The 27,908-nt window shown below is 40.9% G+C and overlaps 1 protein-coding gene across 2 annotated transcripts; it reads left to right on the top strand.

Annotated features, from left to right (window-relative positions):
- On the top strand, positions 323 to 27,610 carry FAM161A (family with sequence similarity 161 member A). 2 transcript variants are annotated; one of them, XM_013967738.2, is made up of 7 exons: positions 325 to 2,246; positions 14,744 to 14,982; positions 16,214 to 17,383; positions 17,814 to 17,981; positions 19,638 to 19,737; positions 26,446 to 26,600; positions 27,031 to 27,610. In XM_013967738.2, exons 1-7 carry the CDS (start codon positions 2,049 to 2,051, stop codon positions 27,167 to 27,169), a joined length of 2,169 nt encoding a protein of 722 aa, XP_013823192.2. In that variant the 5' UTR covers positions 325 to 2,048; the 3' UTR covers positions 27,170 to 27,610. The 2 variants fall into 2 exon arrangements, with proteins under 2 accessions (XP_017910895.1, XP_013823192.2); XM_018055406.1 differs by lacking the exon at positions 17,814 to 17,981 and having other exon boundaries at positions 323 to 2,246.

Here is a 27,908-nt window from a genome sequence, read left to right as displayed (position 1 = left end):
CCACGGGGTGGCAAAGAGTTGGACACAACTGAAGTGACTGAGTACAGCACAATGGTGCTGATTAAATGTAAGAGTATATCTTGTCTGTAACTGTTACGTTATGAATAGCACAAAATAAAGAGGAAAATTCTTCTAGTATTGGAAAACCATTATCTTAGCAAAGAATACTATTCAGCAATTAAAAAGGAACAGGCCACCCCTACATACAACATGGACGAATGTTGTATACACCCTAAAAACCGGTATGTTGATAAAAAGAAGTTAAGAGAAAAAGGACTATATGCAGTATGATTCCATTTATATGAAGTTCTAGAACAGTCAAGGAAATGTGAAATGGTGACCATTCAGGGAAGGAGCACAAAGGAACTTTGTGGAATGGCTGAAATGTTCTGTATCTTAATATGATTTACGAGTATACGCACTTGTCAAAAGGCATCCAACTACACATTTAAGATCTATTCATTGCACTGTATATATTTCAATACAAAGGTGCAAAAATAATTCTTCCTATGATGATAAGATTTGTCATTTTCTTCTTGTAGATCTGTCCATTTCTGCTCTATATATTTTGAGGCTATATTATTAGATATCTGCAAATTTATGTATATATAACTGAATCACTTTGCTGTACATAAACTAACACAACATTGTAAATCAACTATTTTTCAGTAAAAACAGTTTAAAAGATAACTGCAAATTTAGAATATTGCTCACGAGTGGAAGCTTTTTTGCTCTTCTACATACACATATAATATGTCCTCCACACACTGCTTCTTTTCCACTCTCTTCTAATGTTCTATTTTCAGTGTTTCAGCATGCTGATTTGGGGTCGGGGTCAAATCACAAGAGGGTCACGTGCAGCCACAGAACTCTCTGCATGCAAACGCCTGGACGTCCCTTCTGTGGTCATTTGCGGCGTCCATACCTCACGGGCTTCCAACTCTAGCTTTGGCTAAGAATCCAGCCGGTATCTGTTCCAGTGGTCAAAGCAAATCCTCAGCCAAAACAAAGAGCAGCCTGCAGAAAGGTGAGGGAGTAGGGTGTTTCGCAAGTGTTTACTTTCCTGATGGAAGAAATGCTTGGTTCAGACTTCAGAGAAGGGGTCTGGATATTGCGCGTTTCGTACCCTAACTTTGTGGTGGTGACAGCAGGTTGTAGGGCCAGGAGTGGGAGGTGGCTGCGGCCTCAGCCTCAGGAAGTAGGGGTTTGGCTGACTCTGCACCACGAAGCGACTTAGCATCAGCATCAGCAGCAGCACCACCACGCCTGCTATTTTAAGGCTAGGCTTCTTTTACAGGCGCTTGGTGTAGCGGCAAGGCGTCATTTGAAGCGCCCAAATCCCAAGTGGGAGATGTTGGGGGGTGAGGTGGAGATGAGGCTTGTTTGTGGCTACTGGTGGGCGTTCACACCTTCCGATCCCCACCACTATAAAGCGGAGGAACCCAAGCAGCAAACGTGCGGGTCACACACACCTGCACTCTCAATCACTGGTGAGTGGACCAGGCTCCACCTTCCTCCAGATTGGTCGACTTCCGTTAGGTTTCAAGTCAGGGTAGAAAGTAACTCACGGCTTCCCATTCTCCGGCTCGCTGGAGAGCCATGTTAGGTCGCGGGATGCAAACGTTACCATTGTCCCGAGACCGCGACACGATAACACGCCCTGCTTTCTTCTGCCGCCGCCACCTCCTCCAAACGTATTATTTCAATGAATAAAAAGCCCCACCACTACCAGCACAAGTCGTTTCATTAGTGTAATGTGAGAAGTCTGCATTTAGGGGGTGAAATGCGAAGAAGAGGGACCAGGTGCCCTATTCCGCCGACCAATCCTCTAAACCAGCAAAGACTCAATACTGACTCCCACTATCCAAGGGGCCCCGCGGCGGGCGCCGGTTTTAAGTGATTTTTGGCCCCTCGCGGCCCCTGTAGCGTCCCTAGTTACCGGGCCCCTAGTAACCACCACCCTAAGCAAAGAGCAATCGGGCGCCTGCGGCCACGCCGGCTTCCCCGCCCCGGGCCAGCGCGGGCGCTCAGGCCTCGGCGGCGCGGTGATGGCTGCTTCGCACCGAGCGGCGAGGTTGGCGGCCAGAAGTCTCCAAACCCCGGTCAATCCCAACACCGGAGCGCGGGTCGCCCAGTACGAACGCAAAGACCCTTTGAATTCCCTGTCGGCGGCGGCGGCGGCCATGGAGGAAGAGGAGGAGGAAGAAGAAGAGAAAGAGGCGGCAGCACGGCTGGCGCGGGCGCCGGTAATGCAGGGGAGGGCAGTGGGGTGGGGCTGGGCGCCGGGTGCAATTGGAGGCTGATCGGCGACCCCCGGTGGTGAGGCGCGGGCTGGGAAATGCGAACCCTGTCCTGACCCGTACAGGTGAGCCTGGCCCACCAAGTCCTCTGGGCCCTCACGGAAAAAAAATGCTCAAAACCGAGGCGTTGAAAAGTCTTTTAAACAAAGAGATTGTTGTAAAAATTTCTTGGAGGGCATTTACGTTACGCTATTTCTAATGAAAAGTACAGAACTTTATTCTTATGCTCCAGCAACTGTTGGGAGTAGACCTTTTCTTTTCTTTTCTTTTTTTCTTTTTCTTTTCAACTCGAGGAAAACTGTGCTGTCCTGCAGAGAATAATCCAAAAAACGCAAGTGAATCAGCTGTGTTGTCAGGTGTGTTTTGTTGTCACTTCAGTGTCTTGGTTATTAGTGCATCTTAATACAATACTTGAGAGATGATGGGTAAAACCAGCAGGAGTTTAGTGGGTAGATCAGAAACAGAGTTAAGCCTCCAGAGAAGCAAATTACTGAGGCTCCAGTGTTGCCACGCGGCTCTTCAGAGGGGGGAGAAACAGCTTTTTCACAGATCGATTTTCAGTGTCGAGTGTTTTGTGAACACCTGTCTACCAGGTAGGGGGCCAAGTCTGCCATCTGCTCTATTCCCTTAAAAGATGAGAACTTTGAATTTTAACCAGCGATCTGCAGATATAAACCTTCTTGACCCCAGGTAAAGATTCTTTTGTTATTTTTGATATTTATTTATTTGGCTGTGCTGAGACTCAGTTGCCTCCATGCAACCTTTGTGTGGATTCTTTAGTTGTGGCATGCAGAATCTACTTCCCTGACCAGGGATGGAACCCAAGGCCCTTGCATTGGGAGTGCAGAGTCTTAACCAGCAGAGAAGTCCCCCCAAATTCTTAATACTGTTTGCTCAAAGCATCTTAGGTTAAAAACATGTAGTCTAGTGAAAGTCACTCGGTCATGTCCAACTCTTTGCAACCCCCATGGACTATACAGTCCATGGAATTCTCCAGGCCAGAATACTGGAGTGGACAGCCTTTCCCTTCTCCAGGGGATCTTGTGGTCTAAGGCTATTAGAAATCACTGGATATTTTGGAATTCTAATTTCTTTAATCTGCACTAGAAATGGTAATGAGAAAATCTGTAGTAACACCTTTTATGGGCAGTATTTTACCAACAGATAAACTGCTTGAGGTTATCCAGAGTAAAGCAGATTCAAAGACCCTGAACTTCAACCAGAATGAGTGACCTACAACCAAATTCATTCATGATAAAGCTTCAAATTTCAATACCCAATGAAGGAGGTGACTGATGTTGAAAAATGATTTGAATGAAGAGAAGAATTTGGAGTCCTGGGTTAGGATCTGTTCATTTGCCAGTTAATATTAAGACGTAACTTCTTTCAGTTTGTTTCCTTATCTATAAAAGAGCTTTAAAATAACTGTCTTTCTTGTCTCACTGGGGTATTATGAGAACGAAATGAGAGCATATGTCATAGCTAAAAGATAGTTTGTGTAAATTAGTAATAATAATAACAGCTGCCAGTGGGGCTGTTATTTGAACACCTATCCAAAAGAGAACAGGAGATTAAGTTCTCTTCTGGCTTGCTGTAGTGGAAAAGTCAGTCATTTCTGTGGTTGCAGGTATACTTCCAGAGTACCCTGTAAAATTGCAAATTTGTATTAGAAACATTACCTTAGGAGAGATCAGTTTATCTAATAAGCTAGTTTCTAAGGGACAGTATCTCACTAAAAAAGAAAAAAGGAAGCTAAGTTTAACGCTATTCTGAGACCACAGTACTTGAAGGAACCAAAAGCAAATCTGGATCAGCTGCCACTGTAGTAGTGGTAAAGAACCCCCTGCCTGCGAGTGCAAGAGATGTAAGAGACATGGATTTGATCCCTGAGTCAGGAAGATCCCTTGAAGAAGGGAATGGAACCCATTCCAGTGTCCTCTCCAGGAAAATCCCATGGACAGAGGAGCCTGGCCGGCTACAGTCCATAGGGTCGAAGAGTCTGACACGACTGAAGTGACTTAGCATGCAGCACATAGCAGTAGACCTGATGGAGACACTGGGGTAGGCAGACAAAGCACTGGAAAGGCAAGAAAGAAAGTGCAGCAGCCAAGCTGTACCTTCCTCACAGTTTGGCTTGATATCTCACCTTGATTTTTAAATGCTAGTTTCTCTCAACTTTGTCGTCTATAAAATGGAGTTAACTCAGCTTACCATAGCCATCACACGAAATTGATTATGGAGAACTAACTGTCATAGTTCAGTTCAGTTGCTCAGTCATGTCCGACTCTTTCCAACCCATGGACTGCAGCACACCAGGCCTCCCTGACCATCACCAACTCCCGTAGTCTACCCAAACTCATGTCCATTGAGTTGGTGATGCCATCCAACCATCCCATCCTCTGTCATCCCCTTCTCCCCCCACCTTCAATCTTTCCCAGCATGAGTCTTTTCAAGTAAGTCAGTTCTTCACATCAGGTGGCCAGAGTATTGGAATTTCAACATCAGTCCTTCCAATGAACACTCAGGACTGATCTCCTCTAGGTTGGACTGGTTGGATCTCCTTGCAGTCCAAGGGACTTTCAAAAGTCTTCACCAACACCACAGTTCAAAAGCATAAATTCTTCGGCACTCAGCTTTCTTTATAGTCCAATTCTCACATCCATACATGACTACTGGAAAAACCATAGCCTTGACTAGATGGATCTTTGTTGGCTAAGTAATGTCTCTGCTTTTTAATATGCTGTCTAGGTTGGTCATAACTTTCCTTCCAAGAAGTAAGCGTCTTTTAATTTCTTGGCGGCAGTCACCATCTACAGTGATTTTGGAGCCCCAAAATAAAGTCTGCCACTGTTTCCACTGTTTCCCCATCTACTGTCATAGTAGGCCCCTTTAAATCCTTTGGCTTGCCAAAGCCACTTCTCCCAAGCCTCCATGGCTCCATATACACCCCTTGCAGGACTCTGTGCCCATATAAGGGCATTAAGGCATATTTTTTGAATCTAGCCTCAGTTGGAGATATCAGTTCACAGGTCTTGCTTTGTGGTTGATGATGATATGGGTAAAGCAGTATTCTATAATTCACAGTTAAAATTTCATGGATTTTCCTAATGGGATGGCCTTCTCTTTTTTAGCAAATTTTGAGCATTTATTAAGTGCCAGTAACAGACTATTCAGAAGTGAGTGCTAGCAGACGTAGCTCATGTTGTCACAGTGTTTCCAGTCTGATGGGGAAGTTGGACAATAAAAAATGAGCAGTCAAATGATTATAAGACAGAAAATGTTAGGAAAGAGGTGCCCAGGCTACCATAATTAAAAATGCAATAGGCGAGGACCTACTTCAATGAGTTAACGGTTAAGCCAATGTCTGATGGATGAGAAAGAGCAGCCATTTTTGAAGATGGGGGTGGGGTTGGGGGTGAGAAAAGCATTCCAGGCAGAGGGAGCAACATATACAGAGGCCCAAAGATAGGCAGAGAAAGAGTTTTGTGTGATTAAGAATCTGAAAGAAAGCCAACAGGACTGGAAAAAGGAGAGGGGAAGAGGGCAGAAGATGAGGTCGGAGAGGTAAGGAGGTCCTTATAGACCAAGGTAAAGAGTTTAATGTTTATTGCAGGTGCAATGAGAAGTCTTTGAGACTTTTAAGAGATCTAGCATGTTTCTGCTTACATTTTTTAAAGATGACTCTGATGGCTTTGTGGAGAATGATTGGAGGGTTTGACAAAGAAAGGAGATTGGGTAGGAGGCTGTTGCAGTGATTAAGGGGCCAGAGGCAGTGGCTTGGACCTAGGCAAGAAGTCCAGGCAAGAAGTGGACACAAATTGTATAGGACTTATGTGAGGCCATGGAAGAAGTCAAGAGTGCTTATTCCCAGATTTCTGGTTTGACCAGCTGCGCGGAAGATAATGCCATTTACTGAATTGGGAGTAACTTGAAGAGGATTAGATTCAGAGGCCGGGTGGGAATCAAGGTTTCAGTTTTTAACAGGTAAATTTGAGATATCTATGAAACTAGCAAGTGGAAAGATGTAGGAAGCAGTTGGGCCTATGAAACTGTAGATCTGTAGGGCATGGGTTGGATATTTATATCTGGGAGTTTTCAGCATTTTTGAAACAGTGAAGTCACTTAGGGGCAGAGTGCAGAGAAAGAAGAGAAGGAGCCTAGTATAGAGCTCTTAAAACCCTCAACGACAGTCAGGTTGCGAAAATGGGGCAAAAGAGGTTAAGATCAGCTCCCGTGGTAGAATTATTGCTGGAGCGTGGAGGTTTCCAATTCATTGGTTTCAGTGATGAGGGGAAGGGTCAGATGCTGCTAAGAGAAGGGACATTTCATCTCTGAAGCAGGAGGGGAGGCGAAAAGGGGCACAAAAATGGGCAGTTTTGTAGATGGAAGGATGAGGGAACTTCCCTGTGATGGTTTCTTTTTTCCTGAAGAAATAAAGGTGTTATCATTTGCAGCTGGGGAGTGGAGGTGGGAGCAGGTAGAATAGCAGGGAACAGGTAGGCAGGATCGTGGGGGCAGTGTGAGAGCCACTTCCAGGAGCACAGGAGGTGCCAGGCTGACCAAGTAGCCATTAGAAATTGTTCAGTTATTAATTTAGTATTACTATTCACAAAACATTTTCTTTTTTTGTTGTTGTTACATTTTAATTATAGAAGTAATACATAAACATTCTCCTTTTAAAATTTCAAATGTTGTAAATAAGACTAAGGCCCTTTAATACTTCTCCCTGCAAAAAGAGAGTCTGGCCTCCCCCCCCCCCCGCCCCCCCCCCCCCCCCCCCCCCCCCCCCCCCCCCCCCCCCCCCCCCCCCCCCCCCAGCCCATTAGTAGCCACTGGGTTTTATTTTGTTTTGTTTTTTAAATGTTTGTTTTATTTGGCTGCACCCGGTCTTAGTTGCAGCATGCAGGATCTTTAGCTGCAGCATGTGGGATCTAGTTCCTTGACCAGGGATTGAACCCAGGCCCTGTGCATCGGGAGCCCAGAGTCCTAGCCACTGGACCACCAGGGAAGTCCTAGTAGTCGCTGTTTTGAATCAGGTATATACTCTAGGCCTTTTCCTATCTCCTGTGTACATAGTATTTTAATATATGGTAGCACTTTGTAGGTATATATTGTCCTGCCACTTGCTTTTTTTCCTTTTATCATTTACATGTAGATTTGCCTCATTCCTTACAAATCCCTGTAATGCAAAAAAAATTTTTAATAAAAATTCCAGAATTATAGATGATAACTTTAACACAGATAATGATGAATGCTGATTACTAATGAAGCAACATGTGTTGGAAGGAGTCATCATCTAAATGGGTCAAGCCAATCTAGGAAAGATTATCCTCTAATCTCATGGCTGTGTGTCCAACATTCTACAAAAAGCTCAACAGTTAAAGGGAAAGGATGCAATCTTAGGCTCTTGGAAAATCAGGCCTGTGGCATCTCTTTAGAAGTTACGCATCCTTCTCTATCGTTTTCAAACATCTTTTCCAGGTTCAAATAAACTTCATCCTTTTTGTGAAAATGATTGTTATAAGACTTTCTTTTAAGGAAGAGTCTAAAAGAATGAATGGTGGATGCTTTTGGCTAAAAACTATTCTTTGGAATATCTACCCTATTTTAATGATAGCTTTTGGAAGAGAAGCCCTTTCCTTAATACTCAGTAGAATATAGCTCTTTAGAGCAGCCAATATTTCTTTGATTCAGTCTTTTGTGAGGGAATACCTGTCCATTCCCCTTGGGAGGACTTAATATTGTTTTAGCTGGACATTTGTTTATCTAGAAAACACTGATTGAGGGTCTTTCAATGACCATACACTCTTCTAGGTACTGGGGACACAACAAAGCAAAGGCTTGCTTTCGTAATGCTTACTTTCTGGTAGGGGCAGGCATGTAATACACAATTACATCAGCAAATATGAGTAGAATGTCAGTTGGTGGTGAGTACTTATGAGACAAATAAAGCAGGGGAAAAAAAAGGGTGACAGTGAGTCAGAGGAGAGGTTGTCATTTCAAAAACGGGTAGTCAATGAAGACCTTGTGGAGAGGATGACATTTTGAGTAAAGCTCTGAAGGAGTGAGCAGGTGGGCCGTGCGGATATCTGGAGGCAGAGCATCCGAGGGGGAGGGAACAGTAAGCCCTCGGGGTGATTCTGCTGATTCTGTGAGCACTAGAGAACCTGCAGACTGGAATTAGCCCCTGCTGCTAGAGTGAGCTGCTGCTGCCCAGAGGAAGAACACTGCTGGGGTGATGTTGTGTTGTTGTGCTTAGTCGCTCAGTTGTGTCCAACTCTTTGCGACCCCATAGATTGTAGTCCGTGGGGATTCTCCAGGCAGGAATACTAGAGTGGGTTGCCATTTCCTCCTCCAGGGGATCTTCCCAACCCAGGGGTTGAATCCGGGTCTCCCACATTGTGGTCGGATTCTTGCTGTCTGAGCCACCAGGGAAGCTGGGGTGATACAAGCAGACAAACAGATGGAGAACTAACAGGAAGGAATAGTCCCTTCTTCCTGCTCCAGCCTTGCAGCCTCCCTCTAGCCCCACTTTTGGCAGAATCTAGTGGGAAGCCTCTGGCAAAGCGGAAATGTGGTTTGCATCCTGTCCCCAGCATCACATAGCAGGTTTGGAGCTGTGAGACAATAGTTTAACAACTGGCTCACATACTTTATGTTTCTTAAAACTGAAGTTCCAAAGTTCTTAGCCTCCCCACATTACTAAGAAGTACAGAACCTAGGCTTGAATGAGAATTCTGACACCATGTCTGTAATCTTTCCCCCAAGCCATATGAACGTTCCAAACTGCAAAGTGTCTGACCCTTTCAGCTTTGAAGGATTGTAAGGGGGCTGAAACCAGATGACCAGGGCAGAAACAGAAACCGCATCTTGATTGCCCTAACCTCCTTTCCAGGCTTTCTGCCCCAAATTGCTTTGTGCATTTTTACTTTCCTTATAGCCTGCAGCTGTGTGCTTTCCACCATGTCCACCCACCCACCCACAACCCCATCCCCACTGCTTTTACTGTCATTTCCTCTTTCTAGAGTACCTTTTCCCTCTTTCCCCATATACTTTCTCTGATCCTCCAGTTTTTCCATTCTTTGGCTCAGCTCAAATATCACCTCCTCCAGGAAGTCTTTTAGCATCTTCCAAACTCAAACAAAACCAAAGCTTCCTTCCTTTAAATATGGTATCACTTTGTTGCTGAATCCACGGACATTTGCCCAATGCACAGTGAAGCCAAACAAACTGACACATTAGAGCTTGGAGCAGATAAAGGTTTATTGCAGAGCCAAACAAGGACAATGGGCAGCTTGTGCTCAAAAAGCCCAACTACTCTGTTGGGGAAGAGGTTTTATAAGCAAAATTTAGGGGGTGGGCTTCAAGGGTGTGTGACCTTTTCTTTGATTGGTTGATGGGAGGTAGCAGAGTGGTGATCAAGGAAGCTCAATCATCAGTCTTCCAGTTCCAACCATGCTGGGATCCATGTGCTTCTGCTCAGCCTGAAGTTACCATCCTCCACCTGGGTGGGTACCTTAGTTTCTATATCAGATTGTTTTGTGTTTCCCTTAAGGAGGAACCAGGACCCTGCTCCTTCCAAACACTATTTCTTGACTGCCTTTCTTTTTTTTTTCCTACAGTCCCTCACTCCTCTAATTAATAACTATTTGCATCTGCTCTTTGGAACAAGGACATGGAAAGACTGTTGTGTCCTGGAGGGCCTCACAGGATTCTGCTCAGTTTCAGCCTGATCTTTGTGATCTTTTGTGACCGTGGTCCATTTCATACTTTTTTGTACATATTTTTAAAAATTAGTCATTTATTGTATTTTTGGTTGCACTGGGTCTTTGTTGCTGCTTGCAGGCTTTCTCTAGTTGTGGCGAGTGGGAGCTACTCTTTATTGTAGTGCTTGGGGTTCTCATTGTGGTGGCTTCTCTTGTTGTGGAGAACACGTTCTAGGTTCATGGTCTCAGTAGTTGGAGCTCGTGGGTTAGTAGTTGTGATGCACGGGCTTAGTTACTCCATGCTGCGTGGAATCATTCCACACGAGGGATTGAACCCGTGTCCCCTGCATTGACAGCTGGATTCTCAACCAGGGGACCACGAGGGAAATCCTATCACTGCTCATTTGGATGCTAGTGTTTGCCAACATTTCCATCCTCAAGTTCTTGCCTCTCACTGCCCACAGGAAGCCTTACCTACACCCAGGGCTGCACCTGCATTTCTGTGTGCATTGCTGGCTCCTGTATTTCCATCTCCAGCCCAGCCTTCTTACTAGGTCTCCAGATATATTTACCCCTCTGTTTCCTGGACATTGGGCTGCCCTACTGTCCCCTCACACTTAGTGTGTCCTAAACAGAGATTAATTTCCTTTCCCTAAAAATGCTCCTCTTCCCTGTAGCCCCTCTACTGATAAATGGGAGATCGTCATTTACCTAGACATGCAGTACTCCAAACAGAAAACTTTTTCAGTTTCTTGCGCACAGTCCAGGCCATTGTCAGGTTAATGATTCAGCCTCTTAAATCTCCCAGTAGCCCATTAACCGCCACCAACCTTGCTTTCCTTCCCTCCACTTCACTTGCTACCAGAGAATCCTCCTGAGTGTTACTGACTGTCACTCTCTGCTCACATCCTTCAGGGCTCCTGGTGCCTGTGGCTTGGCCCACTGGGCTGTTGGTTGGGGCTCTTGACTTGCCTTTTTCACCTTGTTTTCCCACGTCTGCTGTGCTCCATATATGCTCTTCCCCACCCCCTCTCAGACTGTATACCTTCCTCTGAGCACAGCATGCTTGTTACTTCCACTTGCAGCGAAAAAACCCTCCTGCACTTGGGAGGAGTGTGGTGTGTCTTTGGAGTCTAACAGGCATGGTATTGGAGCCCAGCTCTGCTGCTTATTAGCTGTGTGACTGTAGACAGGTCACCTGACTCCTCTGAGCCTCAGTTTCCTCACCAAGGACAGAGACCTGCCAGTTGCATCATCATGAAGTAACAGTGAATGTTTGAGCCCTAGGCCTCAGTTTCTTTGTATTTTACAGATTTTGTTCTTATCCAGCCTTGTGTCTCCAGTCTTTCTGATCTCTGCAAATTTTGCCTCTTCTTTCCCCCAGTCAGAATTAGACGCTCTTTCTGTGAGCGCTCAAGCTCCCTGATACCGTGACATACATGGTCACTTCTCTGCCTCCCTGCTCAGCTCAGAGGAAATCATGGGCAGGAATCAGGAGTTCTGTCTCATTCAGAGCCTGCTATTGATTATTTATCTGCATGTCCTCTTCTAAACTAGCTGGAAGCTTCTGGAAAGTGGAGTTGTCTTTTTTTTTCTAATGCTACACATTTATTCAAAAGGTCAGAAGTTTAAAAAGACTAAACATATTGGCAAGAATATGAAAGAACCAGAAGTCTCAAACTCTGGTAGGAATACAAAAGGAAACAACCATTATAGATCACAATACGTGCTGATGTGCTCAGTCACTCAGTCGTGTCCAGCTATTTGCGATCCCATGGACTATAGCCCACCAGGCTCCTCTGTCCATGGAATTTTTCAGGCAAGAATACTAAAATGAGTTGCCATTTCTGGAAGGTAGAGTTTTTACCTGATTTGTGTCTTTCAGCACCTAGCTAAATACTGAGTGTCTAAATATTGAATGAATGAGGAAATTAACAAAGTACTCATTCCCACAGCTAAGAAGGTAATGGTGAAGAGCACATAGAAAAAACAGCAGAAGATATCAGAAAATTCTCTTAATTGAGTTGTATGACTCAAGTGGGCCTTAAGAAGCACTGCTATTAATAAAGCTAGTGGATGTGATGAAATTCTAGCAGAACTATTCAAATCCCTTAACAGATGTTGCCATCAGGGTTTTGCATTCATTATGTCAGCAAATCTGGAAGACCCAGCAGTGGCCACAGGACTAGAAAAAGTCCATCCTCATCCCAGTTCCCAAGAAGGCTAGTACCAAAGAATGTGCTAACCATCGGACAATTGCATTCATTTCTTATGCTTGTAAGGTCATGCTTAAAATCGTGCATGCTAGGCTTCAGGATTATGTGAACAAGAACTTGAGGATGTCCAAGCTGGGTTTAGAAAAGGAAGAGGAACTAGAGATCAAATTGCCAGCATTCACTGGATTATAGAGAAAGCAAGGGAATTTCAGAAAAACCTCTCTCTTTCATCTTTTAGGCTGTGCTAAAGCGTTTGATTGTATGGCTCATGACAAACTGTGGAAAGCTCTTAGAGAGATGAGAATACCTGTCTCCTGAGAAACCTGTATGCGGGTCAAGAAGCAACAGTTAAAACCCTAGATGGAACAACTGATTGGTTCAAGATGGAGAAAGGAGTATGACAGGGCTGTCTGCTGTCACCCTGTTTGTTTAACCTATACGCTGAGCACATCTTGAGAAATACTGGTCTGAATGAGTTACAAGCTGAAATCTAAGTAGGCGGAAGAAACATCAACAACCTCAGAGATGTGGATGATAACTACTCTAATGGCAGAAAGCGAGGAGGAACTAAAGAACCTCTTGATGAGTATGAGGAGGCAAGTGAAAGAGCCAGCTTAAGACTAGATATTACAAAAACTAAGACTATGGCACCCAGCCCCATTACTACATGGCAAATAGAAGGGGAAAAAGTGGAAGTAGTGACAGATTTCCTCTTCTTGGGCTCCAAAGTCACTGTCGGTGACTGTAACCATGAAATCAGAAGACAGTTGCTTCTTGGCAGGAAAGCTATGACAAACCTAGACAGTGTGTTGAAAAGCAGAGACATTACTCTGCTGATAAAGGTCCATGTTGTCAAGGCTGTGATCTTTCCGGTTGTCTCATACAGTTGTGAGAGCTGGACTGTAAAGAAGGCAGAACGCCAAAGAATTGATGCCTTCAAACTGTGGTGCTAGAGAAGACTCCTGAAAGTCCCTTGGACAGCAAGGAGATCAAACCAGTCAATCTTAAGGGAGATCAACCCTGAATATTCACTGGAAGGACTGATGCTGAAGCTGAAGCTCCAGTATTTTGGTCATCTGATACGAACAGACAACTTATTTTAAAATCCCTGATGTTGGGAAAGATTGAGGGCAGAAGGAGAAGAGGGCGTCAGAGGATTAGATGGCTGGATGGCATCACTGAAGCAGTGAATGTGAACTTGGGCAAACTCCGGAAGATGGTGAGGGACAGGAAGGCCTGACGTGCTGCAGTCCATGGGGTCACAAAGAGTTGGACACAACGAGGGGACTGAACAATAGCAACATGACTCATAAAGCAATTCTCCAGTTTATTTGGTAATAAATTTCTGCACACTTGTTCTACTGAAGAAAACTTGCTTTCTTTCATTTGTTTTCTGTTAAGTTATCCCAACTGGTACAACACTGGCCTCATGTTTTTGAGCCCATTAAGTGTTATAAGTATTATGGACAACTGAATCTTCTGAATTTTCTGTTGGGAGACACTATTCAGGTTTATTTTCTAGAGTCTTATCAGGTTGGATCTCTATTTTTCTTTGGCAAATATACTTTTTTCATTTTGAGTCTATTTCAGGCAGTAAGCTAAATTTAAAACCATAGTAACCTTTTATGCATACTATCATAAACAATTTCAATTGTTTCTTACCTGAGAAATTTTTATGTACTTGTGGAGGATATGGGGTTTTACCTCTTTAAAGTTCCTTCAGTTAAAGGAAATTGAAAGGTATTTGAAGGGAGTGAGGGGGAAAGGATCAGCCTTACCCTTGTAGGCGTGTATATAGAATAACCGCCCTATGTGTTCTTGTTCCCTTGTCACCCCCACAGTCCTTGTCACCATGGGAGCTACTGTTCTTGTTGCCCACAGGAGTGGCTATTCTGAAAGTCCCTCCTACCTTCACCTCCTGCTGTTCCTGAGGTTGCCCCCAACCCCCACCCCATGCACATGGAGGAGAGTTTCTCTCTGGCTTCTTGATGAGCCCCCAAGAATTTTGTTCCCTCCATTCCCACATTTCCCGGAATTCTCATTCAGTTTTCCTCTCTGCTGAAACACCCTTGGGGCCCACACTGCAAAGCCCAGCTCAGAGAGGGCACTGGGCTATGGTTGGTTGGTCTGCAACAGGAGAAACTGTGTTCTTCATCTCAGATTAGCCTGCTCTGAGAAGGAGGCTCTTTATAAAGCGTGATTTGGTTTGATCCTGCCGTAGTGTTTCTTAGTACATAATTTGAGAATCTAACCACCCTTTAAAAGATGGATTAAACAGTATTTATTTTCTGGCAACTTGGTCTCTCTATCTGCCTCTCTCTCTCTCTTATTCTTAATACAATACTTATTAGGAGAAAATGTATACAGCCCACGAGTAACTTATGTTATATGTACATAGTCCACAAGTAAACATATAACCTCATTAAGTAGACTTTTAAAAAAGCAGCATTGGGAATAAGTGTCAACTTAATTTGTCTTACAACTCCAGACATCATATAACAGGTTTTTTTCATCCTACCAGGCTGATTTTAACACCAGCATTTCTAGGGTGAATGAACAAAAACATATAAGCCATGAGGATTTTGTGGACTTTTCTGATATTTACCACTCTAATGAAGAGTATTTCAGGAAACTAGAAGAGCTGAAGGCAGCCCACATAGAAACTATGGCAAAGTTAGAGCAATTGTACCAGAATAAATTAAATTTAAAGGAAGTTCAGCCAGCAGTCACCAGGGAAGAAGCTGCTAGTGTCTCTTCCAGGTAAGTTTGTCCATACTGTTATTTGTAGACTGTAAGATAAAATGTATACTTAAAAATGCAAAACAAATTATTTCAAAATATTTTCTCTCAAATATCGCTTTGTGCTTTTAATGATATATGGAGGTGGGTTTTTATTCAGATTGTTTGATGGCTTCTCAACCTACTAGGTAGCTTCTTGCTTTGAGGGTTATTTGGTGGCCATTTAAGTCTTTTCTCTCCGATGCACCACTCTTAGACATGTATCAAAATATTTAGTCTGGGCCATTTTCAAATGTTGAATATTAGAATTCAGTTTTAAATGCCTTTTATTTTTATAATATGTGGATTAATGTGAGCTCTTTACAGATATAACACAGATTGTTCAGAACTAAGACATAAATCTGATTTGTTTTCAAAATAGTCATTTTTGCCATAAACCTGCTTCTTTTGAAACTTGAAGCCAGTCATCCAGTTAGTCAGCACTGATGGTGCATCTCCTGTGTACCAGATGTTGCCTAGGCACTGAGGACTCAAAATCAAGATGCTCTCAAGGAGATCAAAGACAATCTGAAATCCAAAAATACAGCATGGTGTAACAGTATCATGGAGAGAGAGGAAGAGCAGTCGAACATGTCAGAGTGTGAGTGGAGGGGTACAGGTGAAGAATCATATCGGAGTTCAGTCTTAAAGGAGAAATAGCTGAAGCAGATGTAGGAGCAAGGAGTGCCCTTCTAGGCACCAGGAACCATGTGTACAAAGTGCCTTGAGAAATCACCGCAGGGTGGGAGAAACTTCCCATGATTGGATCTGACTTAAGAATGGTGACCTGGGTAGGGAGAGGCAAAGGTGAAACTGGAAAGGTAGGCAGGAGCTAGTCTTGAGGGGCTTTATAATCTAAGCTTGGTAACAATGGCAAGTCATGGGAAAGTTTCAGGAAAGAAAGTGATGTGATCAGATGTATATTTTAGGATGGTAACTCTGGAAAACATGTGGAGAATTCAATAGTGGTTAGATATAAGGCAACTCTACTGTCTCAGGTTCCTCCCCTGTAAAATGAGGGCGTCAGCTTAGATCAATTTCAGGCATCTCCCAGGCTCTGTTCTAAAAAAATTTGATAGTTTTCATCAGCCCTGTCCAATTCCTATTTTCTAGCTGATTTTACCTTGATCTTAGAAATTATGTAGTTTTTAATTTTTCTATTTGGTCACATGCAACTGAAAAGGTAACCTGATTATTCTCCTCACTTGCTTAGGTCTGTATCAGAAAAGAACTCATATCACCCTGTCTCATTAGTGACATCAATTTCAGAACCTGATTTAAGTCAGTCTTCCTCCTTGATTGTGTCTTCCTCTGAAGAAGAGTTGCCCAACTTAGAAAAAAAGTATTCTGAGAAAAGCAGTATGATGACCTATGCTAAGGAGCTCATCAACAACATGTGGACAAACTTCAGTGTAGAAGATTATATCCAGTTTGAAAATGTCAACTTGCCAGTACTTGAGAAACAAAGAAAGAGACCGAAAGAATGGGTGCCAAGGATTACAGTACCTGAGCCTTTTCAAATGACAGTTAGAGAGCAGAAGAAAAAAGAAGAGAGCATGAAATCGAAATCAGATATTGAAATGGTACACAAACTGCTCAAGAAGCAAGAAGAAGAGTCAGAGTGTAAGAAAAAATTCCGAGCCAACCCAGTTCCTGCATTCGTCTTTCTCCCCCTTTATCATGATATAGTCAAGCAAAATGAGGTACGGAGGAGGGCTATGAAGGAGAGAAACAAAGAAGCTCTTTTGGCCTCTCAAAAGCCCTTTAAGTTTGTTGCAAGGGAGGAACAGAAGCAAGCAGTTCGGGAAAAGCAGCTGAAAGACTTTTTTAAGTCTAAAAAGAAAACAAATCGTTTTAAAGCCAGACCTATACCTCGATCTACTTACGGTTCAACTATCAATGACAAGTTAACAGAAGAAGAACTCTATAAAAACATTAGGGCGCATCAGAGAACTCAAGACTTTTTACCGAACCCTTCCCCTCTGCCTTACAGTCCAGCTCGCAGGAGTTTTGCTACAAGGAAGTCCAGGGGTCCTGAACAAGCTGAGAAGTCCAAGTATAAACACAGGGTTAGGCGCCAGACTGCTGATTTGGAAGACCAACCTGAGAGGTATCAGAAACACCACTCAGAACAGAAGTATCCCAAATTCCTGACAGTCTGTGAACCATGTAACCTTCAGGCAGCCTCACATTCATCCACTAAAAGAGAGAAAATTTTGGCAGACATTGAAGCAGATGAAGAGAATTTAAAAGAAACACGTTGGCCTTATCTGTCTCCAAGGCGCGCGTCACCAGTAAGGGATGCAAACACAAAGCCTGCACCTCGTAGCTGCAACCCTCCAACGCCCACGGTGTCCTCCCGAGGAAGAGAGCAAGCCACAAGGTAAGTAACCAATACAATGATGACTGACTCACGTCACGGTCGCTCTAGTGATTTTGTGTTGGGGGATTTGAAAATACTATGCTATGTTATCTGGTAACATATTTTACTATAAAATGTAGAACGTATTGCCAGAAGGTGTGCTAAGAGGTCTTCCCCGGTGGCTCCGATGATAAAGAATCTGCCTGCAATGCAGGAGACTGGGGTTCAATCCCTGGGTCAGGAAGATCCAAGAACTAAATATATTTTCCATTTTATGAATCTTTGGGGCTAGAAAAGGTTACAGTCAGCCTATCGATTTCTAGTTACGACACAGATCCTTCTCAAAAGGTTGCCCTTTTTTTTCAGCCATTGAATTATCCTGTGCTAAATCTTTACTAAGCAACATTCTCATTGGCTTAAAGTGAATTAAGCCTTAGTTTGTTGCCCTCAGGAGATCACTTGAGGAAAAGAAAATGTTGGAAGAAGAGAGACATCGGATCTTAACTAAGCAGAAGCAAAGAATGAAAGAATTGCAGAAACTGCTGACAACCCGGGCTAAGGCTTATGATTCACATGAGAGTTTAGCTCAAATGTCTAAATCCAGAATAAAAGCTCTCAGGTATCACGAGAGAACCCTGACCCTCCAGATCACTGGTTTTCAAACTTTTTTTTTCATCAGTGGATCCCCCACCCCCAAATATATGAATGAATGAAGAATAGTGTTAGTATTTCAGTTTGTGGATTCAAGTTACTATCAATTACTTACAGTTTGCTTATGCGCACACACTCTAACACTCACTCACTTCATGGTAAGAACCAACATGCATACTCACCCCACAATGAAGACCATGATGCTGTGTTGATGGATAGAAGCATTTTATACTGTGGCCATGGTTCATAGTTTTAATCCTGTATCAGCATCTAAACTTTTTATTTATATTATTTTTTATTGTACAGTGTGATATTGAGAAAAATCTTGATTCACACAAAGCTCTTTTTTAATAGCTTGCTGTGTAACCTGAAAATATTCTTCAGTAAACAAATATGTCCAAGACCTTTGTTCTGAAGTCTACACAAAATCTGATAACACAGATTAGCACATTGATGTTAGCATCAGTTATGTGATGTATCAATTAACATGTGTGTTAAGGTTTAGTGGTAGTATCAATTAACATGTGTGTTAAGGTTTAGTGGTATGTGACACACTGGAATTCTGCAGTACAAAGTTTGAAAATCAGTGTTCCAGAGGAATATTTTTAAACATAAAATATTTTTAAACATAAAAATGTTCATGTTTAAGTAGTAAAGTATCTCCCTCAAAGCTGGGTAAGTAATATGATTTATTAATTTTTAATCTGATTTATAAGTACCCCCCAAATCTATATTTGCTTTTAATTGTGATCATTCCTTTAAATATTATTATATTATATATAATAATTATTATATTCCTTTATAATGTATATATTTTATATATACCTTAAAATGTGTATCAGTGTAACTCATTGATAGAAGGAGCTTGATTTGATACGTGAGCAAAATATTCTCTAGAAATATACTTTTCATCTTTAGAAAGTAAACTGGATTTTCCATAATGCTAAATTGTGTATATTTAAGCATAATTATCATTTTATGGTATAATTATTTTTTCTAATCCAGGAAGTCATGATCTTGGTAGAATTAGTGTATTTTACATAGAGAAAGTAGCATAGTTTAATTCATTATAGGATCTGGTTCAAACAGTGAATATATTTACTGTGAGTTTTTTGTGTTTTGGTTCCTGTTTCTCTATATGTGCTCTTTCCGTACTCCTTGTTTGTCCCCTACCCTGCTCCCATTTAATTAACTGTGCCACCAGCCTATAGGAGATCTCATCTAGGGGAAAAAGAAGAGCACCGTCTAATTTTCAGAAGAAATTCCTCAAAGAGAAGATACCTAATTTGGAGCAAATTTTTTGGTTTATAAATGAGAGGGCATTGATTAATCTCCTGAGGCCAGTTTGAAGCCCCTTAATCCATTCTTGTTTTGAAGATTTCAGGAATCATAGCATACCCAGACTGCCTGAGATGTAAAATGTGTGCTCTTAAAACCTAGAATTTGTATTCTGCATTCCTTAAAAATTTACCAGTCTAATGGGAAAAAAAAATTTACCAGTCTAGAAAAGAAATTGTCATAAAATGTGCTCATGATTTAATTTCTGATTTGTCATCTAAGCTAAATGTTATATGTGCAAGTTCTTGTTTCTTTTAAAAATTCCATTCCTTTTATTTGATTTTAGAAAGAGTGAAAAGGAAAGGATGAGAGAATATCGACGAGAACTAGAAGAAAGAGAAGAAAAATTAAAAAACAGGCCGCTGCTATTTGAAAGAGTTGCTCAGGTTGTGTTTGTTGGAATTTGAGAGCTATTGTCAGCCTTTTTTTTTAACCTCTCTAGCTCCTAATTTTCATAGTCCATTTTTCTTATGTATTATGTAATTTACTGAGACATTATTATGTGACAGCTTCACCACATCAGTAAGTAATTTGCTTAAATTTGAGCCTTATATCTTGATGAGGTTCATAAGCTTGATAAAGCACATGCTACTAATCCATTCATTTTCAAAATAATAGTTTCATGACCTATTTTTAATGGCTAGTCTTTTTTCAGTACCAACTTGGCCAAATATTGAGGTGAGGCTTCATGATACGAATTGGAAGTCTTTGAAGAATTAAAAAATGAAACAAAATGGCTAACTGAATCAGATTTATTTCTGCCAGTTTTTTTTTTTCCAGTTTTATTGGGGTAAAATTGACATTTGGCAGGTATAAGTTTAAGATGTACAGTATAGTGACTTGACATTCATATATTAGGAAATGATTATTACAGTTAGTTAATGCCTATCAACCTTATTGTTACCAAAAATTTTTTTCCTTGTGTTGAGAAGTTTTAGGAGTTACTCGCTTAGCAACTTCCATATATTCCGCACTGCAGTGTTAACTGTTGTCATCAGGTTGTACATTACACTCAGTACTTTCATATCTTATAAGTGGAAGTTTGTACCTTTTGACACCTGCATCCAATTCCTCCAGTAATCACAAGTCTGATCTCTTTTTCTATGAGTTTTGTTTGTGTGTGTGTCTTTGGATTCCACACATAAATGAGATCTTATAGTATTTGTCCTTTTCTGTCTGACTAATTTCTCTTAGCACCATGCCCTCAAGGTCCATCTGTATTGTTACAGATGGCAGGACGTCCTTTTTTGTGGCCAAATAGTATTCCATACATACCACATTTTCTTTATCCATTCATCTTTTGATGGTCCTTTGGGTTTTTTCCATGTCTTGACTATTGTAAACAACACTGCAGTGAATTGACATAATGATTTCATTTCCTTTTAATAAATACCCAGGAGTGGAATTGCTGGATTGTGTAGTGGTTCTATTTTTAATTTTTTGAGGAATCTCCATACTGTTTCCCATAATGGCTGTGCCAGTTTACTTTCCCATGAACAGTGCACAAGGGCTCCCTTTTTCTCTACATCCTCACCAGCATTTGTTATGTGTTGGTTTTTTTTGAGACCAGCCATTGTAACAAGTGAGAGGTGGTATCTCCTTGTGGTTTTGATTTGTTTTTCCCTAATGATGGTGATGGTGAGCACCTTTTCATATGCCTGTAGCCATATGAATATCCTCTTTGAAAAATGTCTATTCGTATCTTTAGCCCATTAAAAAAATTTTTTTTTGCTCATGACTTATATGAGTTCTTTATATATTTTGGATATTAACCTCTTGTCAAATAGATGATTTGCAAATATTTTTTCCCATTCAGTAGGTTGCGTTTTTGTTTTGTTGATCAGTTCTTTTTCATGAGTCTATAATTTTTAGTTTTAGCTATAATTAGTGAAATTACTTCCTTTTTCTAAAAATTGAAGTATAGTTGATTTACCATGTTGTATTAGTTTCTGGTATACAGCAAAGTGATTCAGTTTTTTTGTATATATGTGTACATACACATACATATATATCTATTCTTTTTCAGATTCTTTTCCATTATAGTTTACTACAAGACATTAAACGTAGTTCCCTGTGCTATACAGTAGGACCTTGTTATTTATATATTTTATGTAAAGTAGTATATATCTGTTAATCCCACCTCCTAATTTATCCCCCTTCCCTTTCCCCTTTGGTAACCATAAATTTTTTTTCTGTGTGTGTGAGGACTTCCTTTTTATTGGGGAAAAAAAAAAAGAAGCTTGGTGCTGTGAACAATGAATCATGATTTTACGAGGTTTATACTCAGTTTTACAGTCTTTCCCTTTAGAGAAATGTGTCGATGTCAGGTGATCTTTTTGTATCCATAAGAGAAAAGCTCCTATGGGCTACGTAATTTAAAAATAGACAAAATCCCTAGAGGTTACAGGTGCTATGTTGTGAATTTCAAGCTGTTTCATTTGGAGCTTGCTGCCAGCAAGTGTCTGGGAGAGATGAGTGTCCTATAGGACTGTCCTTCTCAGAGTCTCACTGAGGACAAAGGACATTTGTTGTGGCATATTACAATCTCTCAAAGTTATGGGAACCCTTTACTTACTGATTTGGATATAAGTTTATGTAACACTTTTCACTTTAAGGGATTTTTTTTTCTCACATCCCAGTTTCAACTTTAGGGGGGAAAAATGATCATACGCTGTTCTACGTTACTCAGCATAAAGTGATCGACTTTTGCTTCACATAGTTTTCTCCGGCTTGCTACTGCAAGTTTTACGTCCACTCGTCTGGATATATCTACCCAGATTTCTCACAGGCATCTTATATGCATCTTGCCACAAAATAGACCTTCCTCTCTGGGAAGAATAGACCTTCCTCTCTATTTTTGTGTTTTTGTTGGGCTGCAATTTAGATGACTGGAAACCACTCCCCCCCACCTCCCACTTTTTCTCAGTTCTCTCTGAGACCTGAGAAATTCCTTTCTAAACAACTTTTGCCTCTACCTTTCTCCATTCCTGATGGTGAAATGCTAAGTGAAGCCGCTGTTATTTTCTGTCTGAGTTATTATTATGGTTTGACTGGTTTTCTTGCCTTGCTCTTTGCAAAGCCACTCACTCTGTCTTCTCTTTGCCGTTCCCGTTCCCTGCCGCAGTGTTCACCCCAGTAATGGTGGCAATCATCCACTTCACTGACGCCGTGTGTTCTCATTTTCAGTAAATGGTATCAGGGGAGCTTGACGTTGGCTTCTCTAAACAGTGCTGCAAGATGGGTGTTCTTGTATTGCAGAGGAAGAAACTGAAGTTGAAAGAAAGTAAATAACTCTTAATGTCTATAGTTAGTAAATAATGGAACTAGGAACCCGAGTCAGCCTGCTTCCAAATGCTTAGCCTAAGCTGTCCTGCTTTCTCCCAGAAGATAAGTCCACAAGTCTTAACATAGTGTACCGAATCCTCTCTTATCTGATCCTTGTTGACCTCTTTAGTTCATCGACCACTGCACGCCTCCACCCCCTTCTGTGTATACCCTTTACTTGCAGACTGTACCACACCACTAGTTTCAAACTGGAAATCTTTTTTTTTTTTTTTAAATATTTATTTATATATTTGGCTGTGCCAGGTCTTAGTTGCAGCAGTCGGGTTCTTTGATCTTTGTTGTGGCATGTGGGATCTTTTTAGCTGTGATGTGTGAACTCTTTAGTTAGGGCATGTAAACTCTTAAGTTGCAGCCTGTGGGATCTAGTTCCCTGACCAGAATTTGAGCCCGGTCCCCCTGCATTGGGAGTGCAGACTCTTAGCCACTGGACCTACCAGGGAAGTCCCTCAGCTTGAAATCCTTATTCAGGCTGTTTCTCAACACCCATATAACTTCTTTGTATCTTTCCCCTGACTCTTTCAAGGCTTAGTATAAAATCACTTCTTGCACTGTGTCCCCAGGTTGAGTTGCATGCTATTTGTTCTGTGTTCTTTTATTACCCTTTGTGCATTTCTGTCTTTATTCCTATATATTGTGTGGAAATTATCTGTTTAATGCTCTCTCTTCTCTTTCAGCTAGTTACTTTTAAAGGTGTTGGTCCAATCTTTGTGTTGCTAGCTCCTAAGACAGCATATGGCACAGAGGACATATTCATAAACATTTGTTGAACCCAAACTGGACTGTTTCTCCCTGTGATTAGCCCAGGCCTAGAGCACTACCCTAACATAGTAGTGATGAGTCTCAGCAGTAAGAAGCAATTCTGCAATGCTGTGAATTCCCAGTCTTTCTAGTCACCAGAGAAAATGTGGCAAAATAGTGGTGTGTGTGAAATTAAACCTGTAAAGAAGTGTTAAATATTGAAAGCATAGGTTAGTTTCATAGCTGATATTTTCTTCAAACAACTTCAGCCAACACATATGCTCTCCTCTCCCCATATACTTCTACCTCCCATGAGGGCTTGTCACAAAATAAGTAGTCAGTAATTACTATATAAAGGAAAGAATTGCTATAAAGTAAACTTGGGCTTGTAAAACTAAGGATTTTTTTCCTCTTCAAACTAGAGTAGTGATTGTAGACAAATTGCCTAAAGAAACAAAGATAATTTGTTTCTTGCAGTATCTTAGATACAAAAACAAAATAATCATTCAGTTATTTTAACCACTTTTATTTCATGGTCTTTACAGTTCTTTTGCATGGTGAAATTTGAGGGGGACATGTTTGTTTTAAAAAAGAACAGTTACACACTATACACCTTGATATGAAATATTAAAAGATAATAAATTCTATATACAGAGTGACTGGCAGTGACTCACCATTGTTTGGGGTTTGTTAACATATATTGGTACTTTTTTTCTTGCAGTTACTATTACTGCTAATTAACAGCTGTTATTTAATAAATTCATTCACAACAGTATGCATTACCCATTTATAAGTGTTAATTATTTTCTTGCTGCTGTTGAGTTATCTCCCTAGCAGAGTTAGCGTGTGATCTAGGACAGAACAAACCGTGTTTTCCTATTTCTTAAAAATCACAGGATTTATTAACTGAACATGTTAAATCAGATTTTAAACCAAATATTGGGGCATCCCTGGTGGTTCAGCTGGTAAATAATCTGCCTGCAATATGGGAGACTGGGTTTCATCCCTGGGTTGGGAAGATACCCTGGAGAAGGGAACAGCTACCCACTCCAGTATTCTGGCCTGGAGAATTCCATGGACTGTATAATCCATGGGGTCACAAAGAGTCAGACATGACTGAGTGACTTTCACTTTCAAACCAAATATTAAACAAAGCATTAAATCAAATTTTAAATCAAATTCAGATAAAGGCTTAAGAGCAGTAACACTGACTAGTATCATTTAAATCTTTTATATCTCATTTGCTTAAATCAGAATATATTCTTTTTAGCACATTGAGTTAGGTCTGGGGTTTCTTTATCCTGCTTGACAGTCTTTGGGGCATTGTTCTCAGGTCACTTTCCCATGCCTTTCAGTTGCCCAAGGCTTGTCTGTTGGTATTCATAGCCTCTGGTTGCATTTTTACTTACTTGTCTAAAAATCATCATCCACAGTGGGTGCATTTTGGCAGCAGTTTGCTTCTTTTTCAGTTTTCTAGAGTGTCAGAAAATGCGCTAGTGATAGTTTCATCCATTGTAATCAGCCCTTGCCATTTTGGTTTCTCCCATGGAACACTAGTCTCCAGGGTCCTTCCTTATCCTGGAATCCCTGGGTTAGGAAAATATCTGACACTGCATTACCGAAGTCAGGCTTCAGGCCACGTTGGATGACCACTACCACTTAGAGGAAGCAGCATGGTAGAGTGAAGAAGACCCAGGAAAGGATTAGGAGACTTGCTTTTCCCTCAGTATATTCTGTGACTTTAAGCAAAGCACTTAACCTCAGGAAGGGTGGACCGAGTATCTTGGTTTCCTCTTCTGTGTTAAATTTTGGGGTGAGACCAGGAGCTCTTCTACACCCTTTTCAGGATGGGATGCCATTGGTGCATTGAGACTGGGCCATTCCTCATCACTTTCCTTTAGTTCCAGGTTCAGAGAGTGATTTTTGGCCCTGTGCTAGTTCACACCCACTCAGGAGGTAAAAGTGGACAAAGCCAAGGCATTCGTGTGAACCTCAGTCATCTCGTGTTTCTGTAAAGCCTGTGGTCTCAGGAACTGTGATAATTGATTTGCTTTAGGTATGAGAGGGTCATCAAGACTCCCATGGGCCCCAAAGCCAGGAAGTAACAGTCTGGAGATTTGAACCCAGTTCTAAATTCATGTTTTTCCTGCTGTATCCATTGCTTCCCCCACACAGTAAAGATAACAACACTGATGATTTATACTCTTCAGTGGATTAGAGACATGCCTTGTCTCTAATCCACTGAAGAGTATAAATCATCAGTGTTATAGTAGGCACATAAAGAACCCTCTGACACCTGTCACATGATCTTATTTTTTTACTGATTTTTTTTTCAGATATCTTTGAACAGTCATGAAACAGTACAGTGTAAAGAACAATTATAGTTCAAAACTCATGTGACCATTACCCATGTTAACAAATACAGCATTAGAGCATTGCCAGTACCCCAAAGACACTGTGTGCCCTGCCCAGATTAAAACTATTTCACCCAAAGGTAACCACCATTTTAACTTTTGAGATAAGCATTTCCTTGCTTTTCTTTATGGTTTTACCACTGATGTACCAATCCCTAAGCAATGTAGTTTAGTTCTGCCTGTTTTGAGTCTTTTCTACTATGTGCACTCTTTTGTGGCATGCTGCTTTTGTTCAGAGTTGTTTGTGAGGTCCATCCATGTTGTAACATACAGCTAGAGTTCATTTTCTGCTTAATTTTAGTCTCTTTTATGAACACACCAGTATTTATTTATCCATCTAGTGTTGATAGATATTTAGGTTGTTTCCAGTTTGGGGTTGTTACAAACAGTACTATTCTGAGCATTTTGGTGTGTCTCTTTGGGCACATAGGTTGGAGTTTCTCTAGGCACATACCTAGGAGTGGAATTGCTGGTCAGAGTATGCATATTTTTCAACCAGCTGTGATTATTGAATTTAATTTTCACTGGAGCTTTAACATTTTTAGTGGAAACTTGAAGTATTTTGTCCTCCTCTAAAAAGGTTTGTCTTTCCTATAGAAAAATGCAAGAATGGCAGCAGAAAAGCATTATTCTAACACTTTAAAAGCACTAGGAATATCTGATGAGTTTGTTTCAAAGAAAGGCCAAAGTGGAAAAATATTTGAGTACTTCAGCAATCAAGAGATGAAAAATTTCACTGAAGATAAAGAAAGGTAACATATATAAGATGTCTGAATGGTTAACCTTTGAAAAAATTCTTACTTGCAGAAAAGCATAAAAATCTGTTCTATAAGATTTTAAAAGGTGTTTTATCTAATGGAACACACGTGAAGTGTTATAAAACATACTGACATTTTAACATGTTTGACACTTCAAAATATTACATGGTGATGAAATATTTTTTAAAGTCAAATAGTGTAAATTTCTGACATAAATAGTGAAAACAATAACATGCTTTCAAATGAAGCTTAAAGAGTCAATCTTTACTTTCCTAATTGGTACTTTTATAGACTTTTCTTGATAAATTGGAGCTTATACACTTTGAGGAAGACTGGCTGCAGGATGGCATACATTGCAGAGGGTTTGTTTACCTTTAAACCAAATCCTTTTTGCTTTGAAAGATTGATAAATTTCTTCCTCTAGCTTTAATGAAGAAGAAAACATAGAAGAAAGAGAGAATGGGGAAGAAAATTATCTTACTGATACCAACAGCCAAGATTCTTGCAAGGAAACAGATGAAGTCAATGAAGAGAATGGAGAAGAGAAATGTGTTGAAGAATAAAACTGAGTCAATTGGCAGGGTCGCCTCTCTGTGCCCCTGCTGTTGTTGGCAACATTGGGCATCAGAAGCTGTACTTGTGGTGTTAAGGACATCTATGAGAACCCATCTGTTATGGGCAGGACTCTTGAGCGAAGTCCTCCTGTGGCCTGGAAAGGCCAAATCCAGCTAATGGGTCATTTGATCATTTAGAGTCAGGTTTTGCCTTCCAGTTTTAAAAATCACTATATATGGTCTGTTTGCAACTTTGATCTATTTTTTAAAAATGTTTGAGAATCACAGCTGTCACAAACTGATTAGATATAAAAGTATACATCGCTTTATTATTTTGGGTGGAAAAATCACTTAACATTGAGAGTAGAGAGAAGTATTGGCCTTTGGTGATTTGTTTGGAAAAAGTGTTCTGGAAAGCATGAATTGAAAAATAAATATTTTTAAATTACACTATTTTCTCCTTCTTTTTCTCTTCAATACATCTCACAAAATGAACCCTCAAAGTTATTTTACTAGGTATTTTAAGTTTCTTATCTGAGCCATTTTTTAAAAAGTAGTAAGATGTAGGAAAAAATAGATAACTTGCACAATTATATTCATTTATGCACCGAGAGTTACTGTTTAAATTATCCACACCATCGTCACTTTTTCTTCTACCTACTTTCATTCCAGTTTATTTTTAAAACATAAGTTATTAGAAAAGTTTTTATACTAGTTTTTTAACTCTGTTTATTATGACAGGTGGAAA

This window comes from Capra hircus, chromosome 11 (assembly GCF_001704415.2).
Source record: "Capra hircus breed San Clemente chromosome 11, ASM170441v1, whole genome shotgun sequence".
Lineage (NCBI taxonomy): Eukaryota > Metazoa > Chordata > Mammalia > Artiodactyla > Bovidae > Capra > Capra hircus.
The sequence above is the reverse complement of the archived record's forward strand: the minus strand, read 5'-3'. Positions and strand labels throughout refer to the sequence as shown.

Bases quoted from the DNA above. Each gene is read 5' to 3' on its own strand.
- FAM161A (XM_013967738.2), top strand. From the start codon at position 2,049: ATGGCTGCTTCGCACCGAGCGGCGAGGTTGGCGGCCAGAAGTCTCCAA. The intron at 17,982-19,637 runs GTATCACGAGAG...ATTTGATTTTAG, and splicing joins TCCAGAATAAAAGCTCTCAG to AAAGAGTGAAAAGGAAAGGA. The intron at 26,601-27,030 runs GTAACATATATA...TTCTTCCTCTAG, and splicing joins TTCACTGAAGATAAAGAAAG to CTTTAATGAAGAAGAAAACA.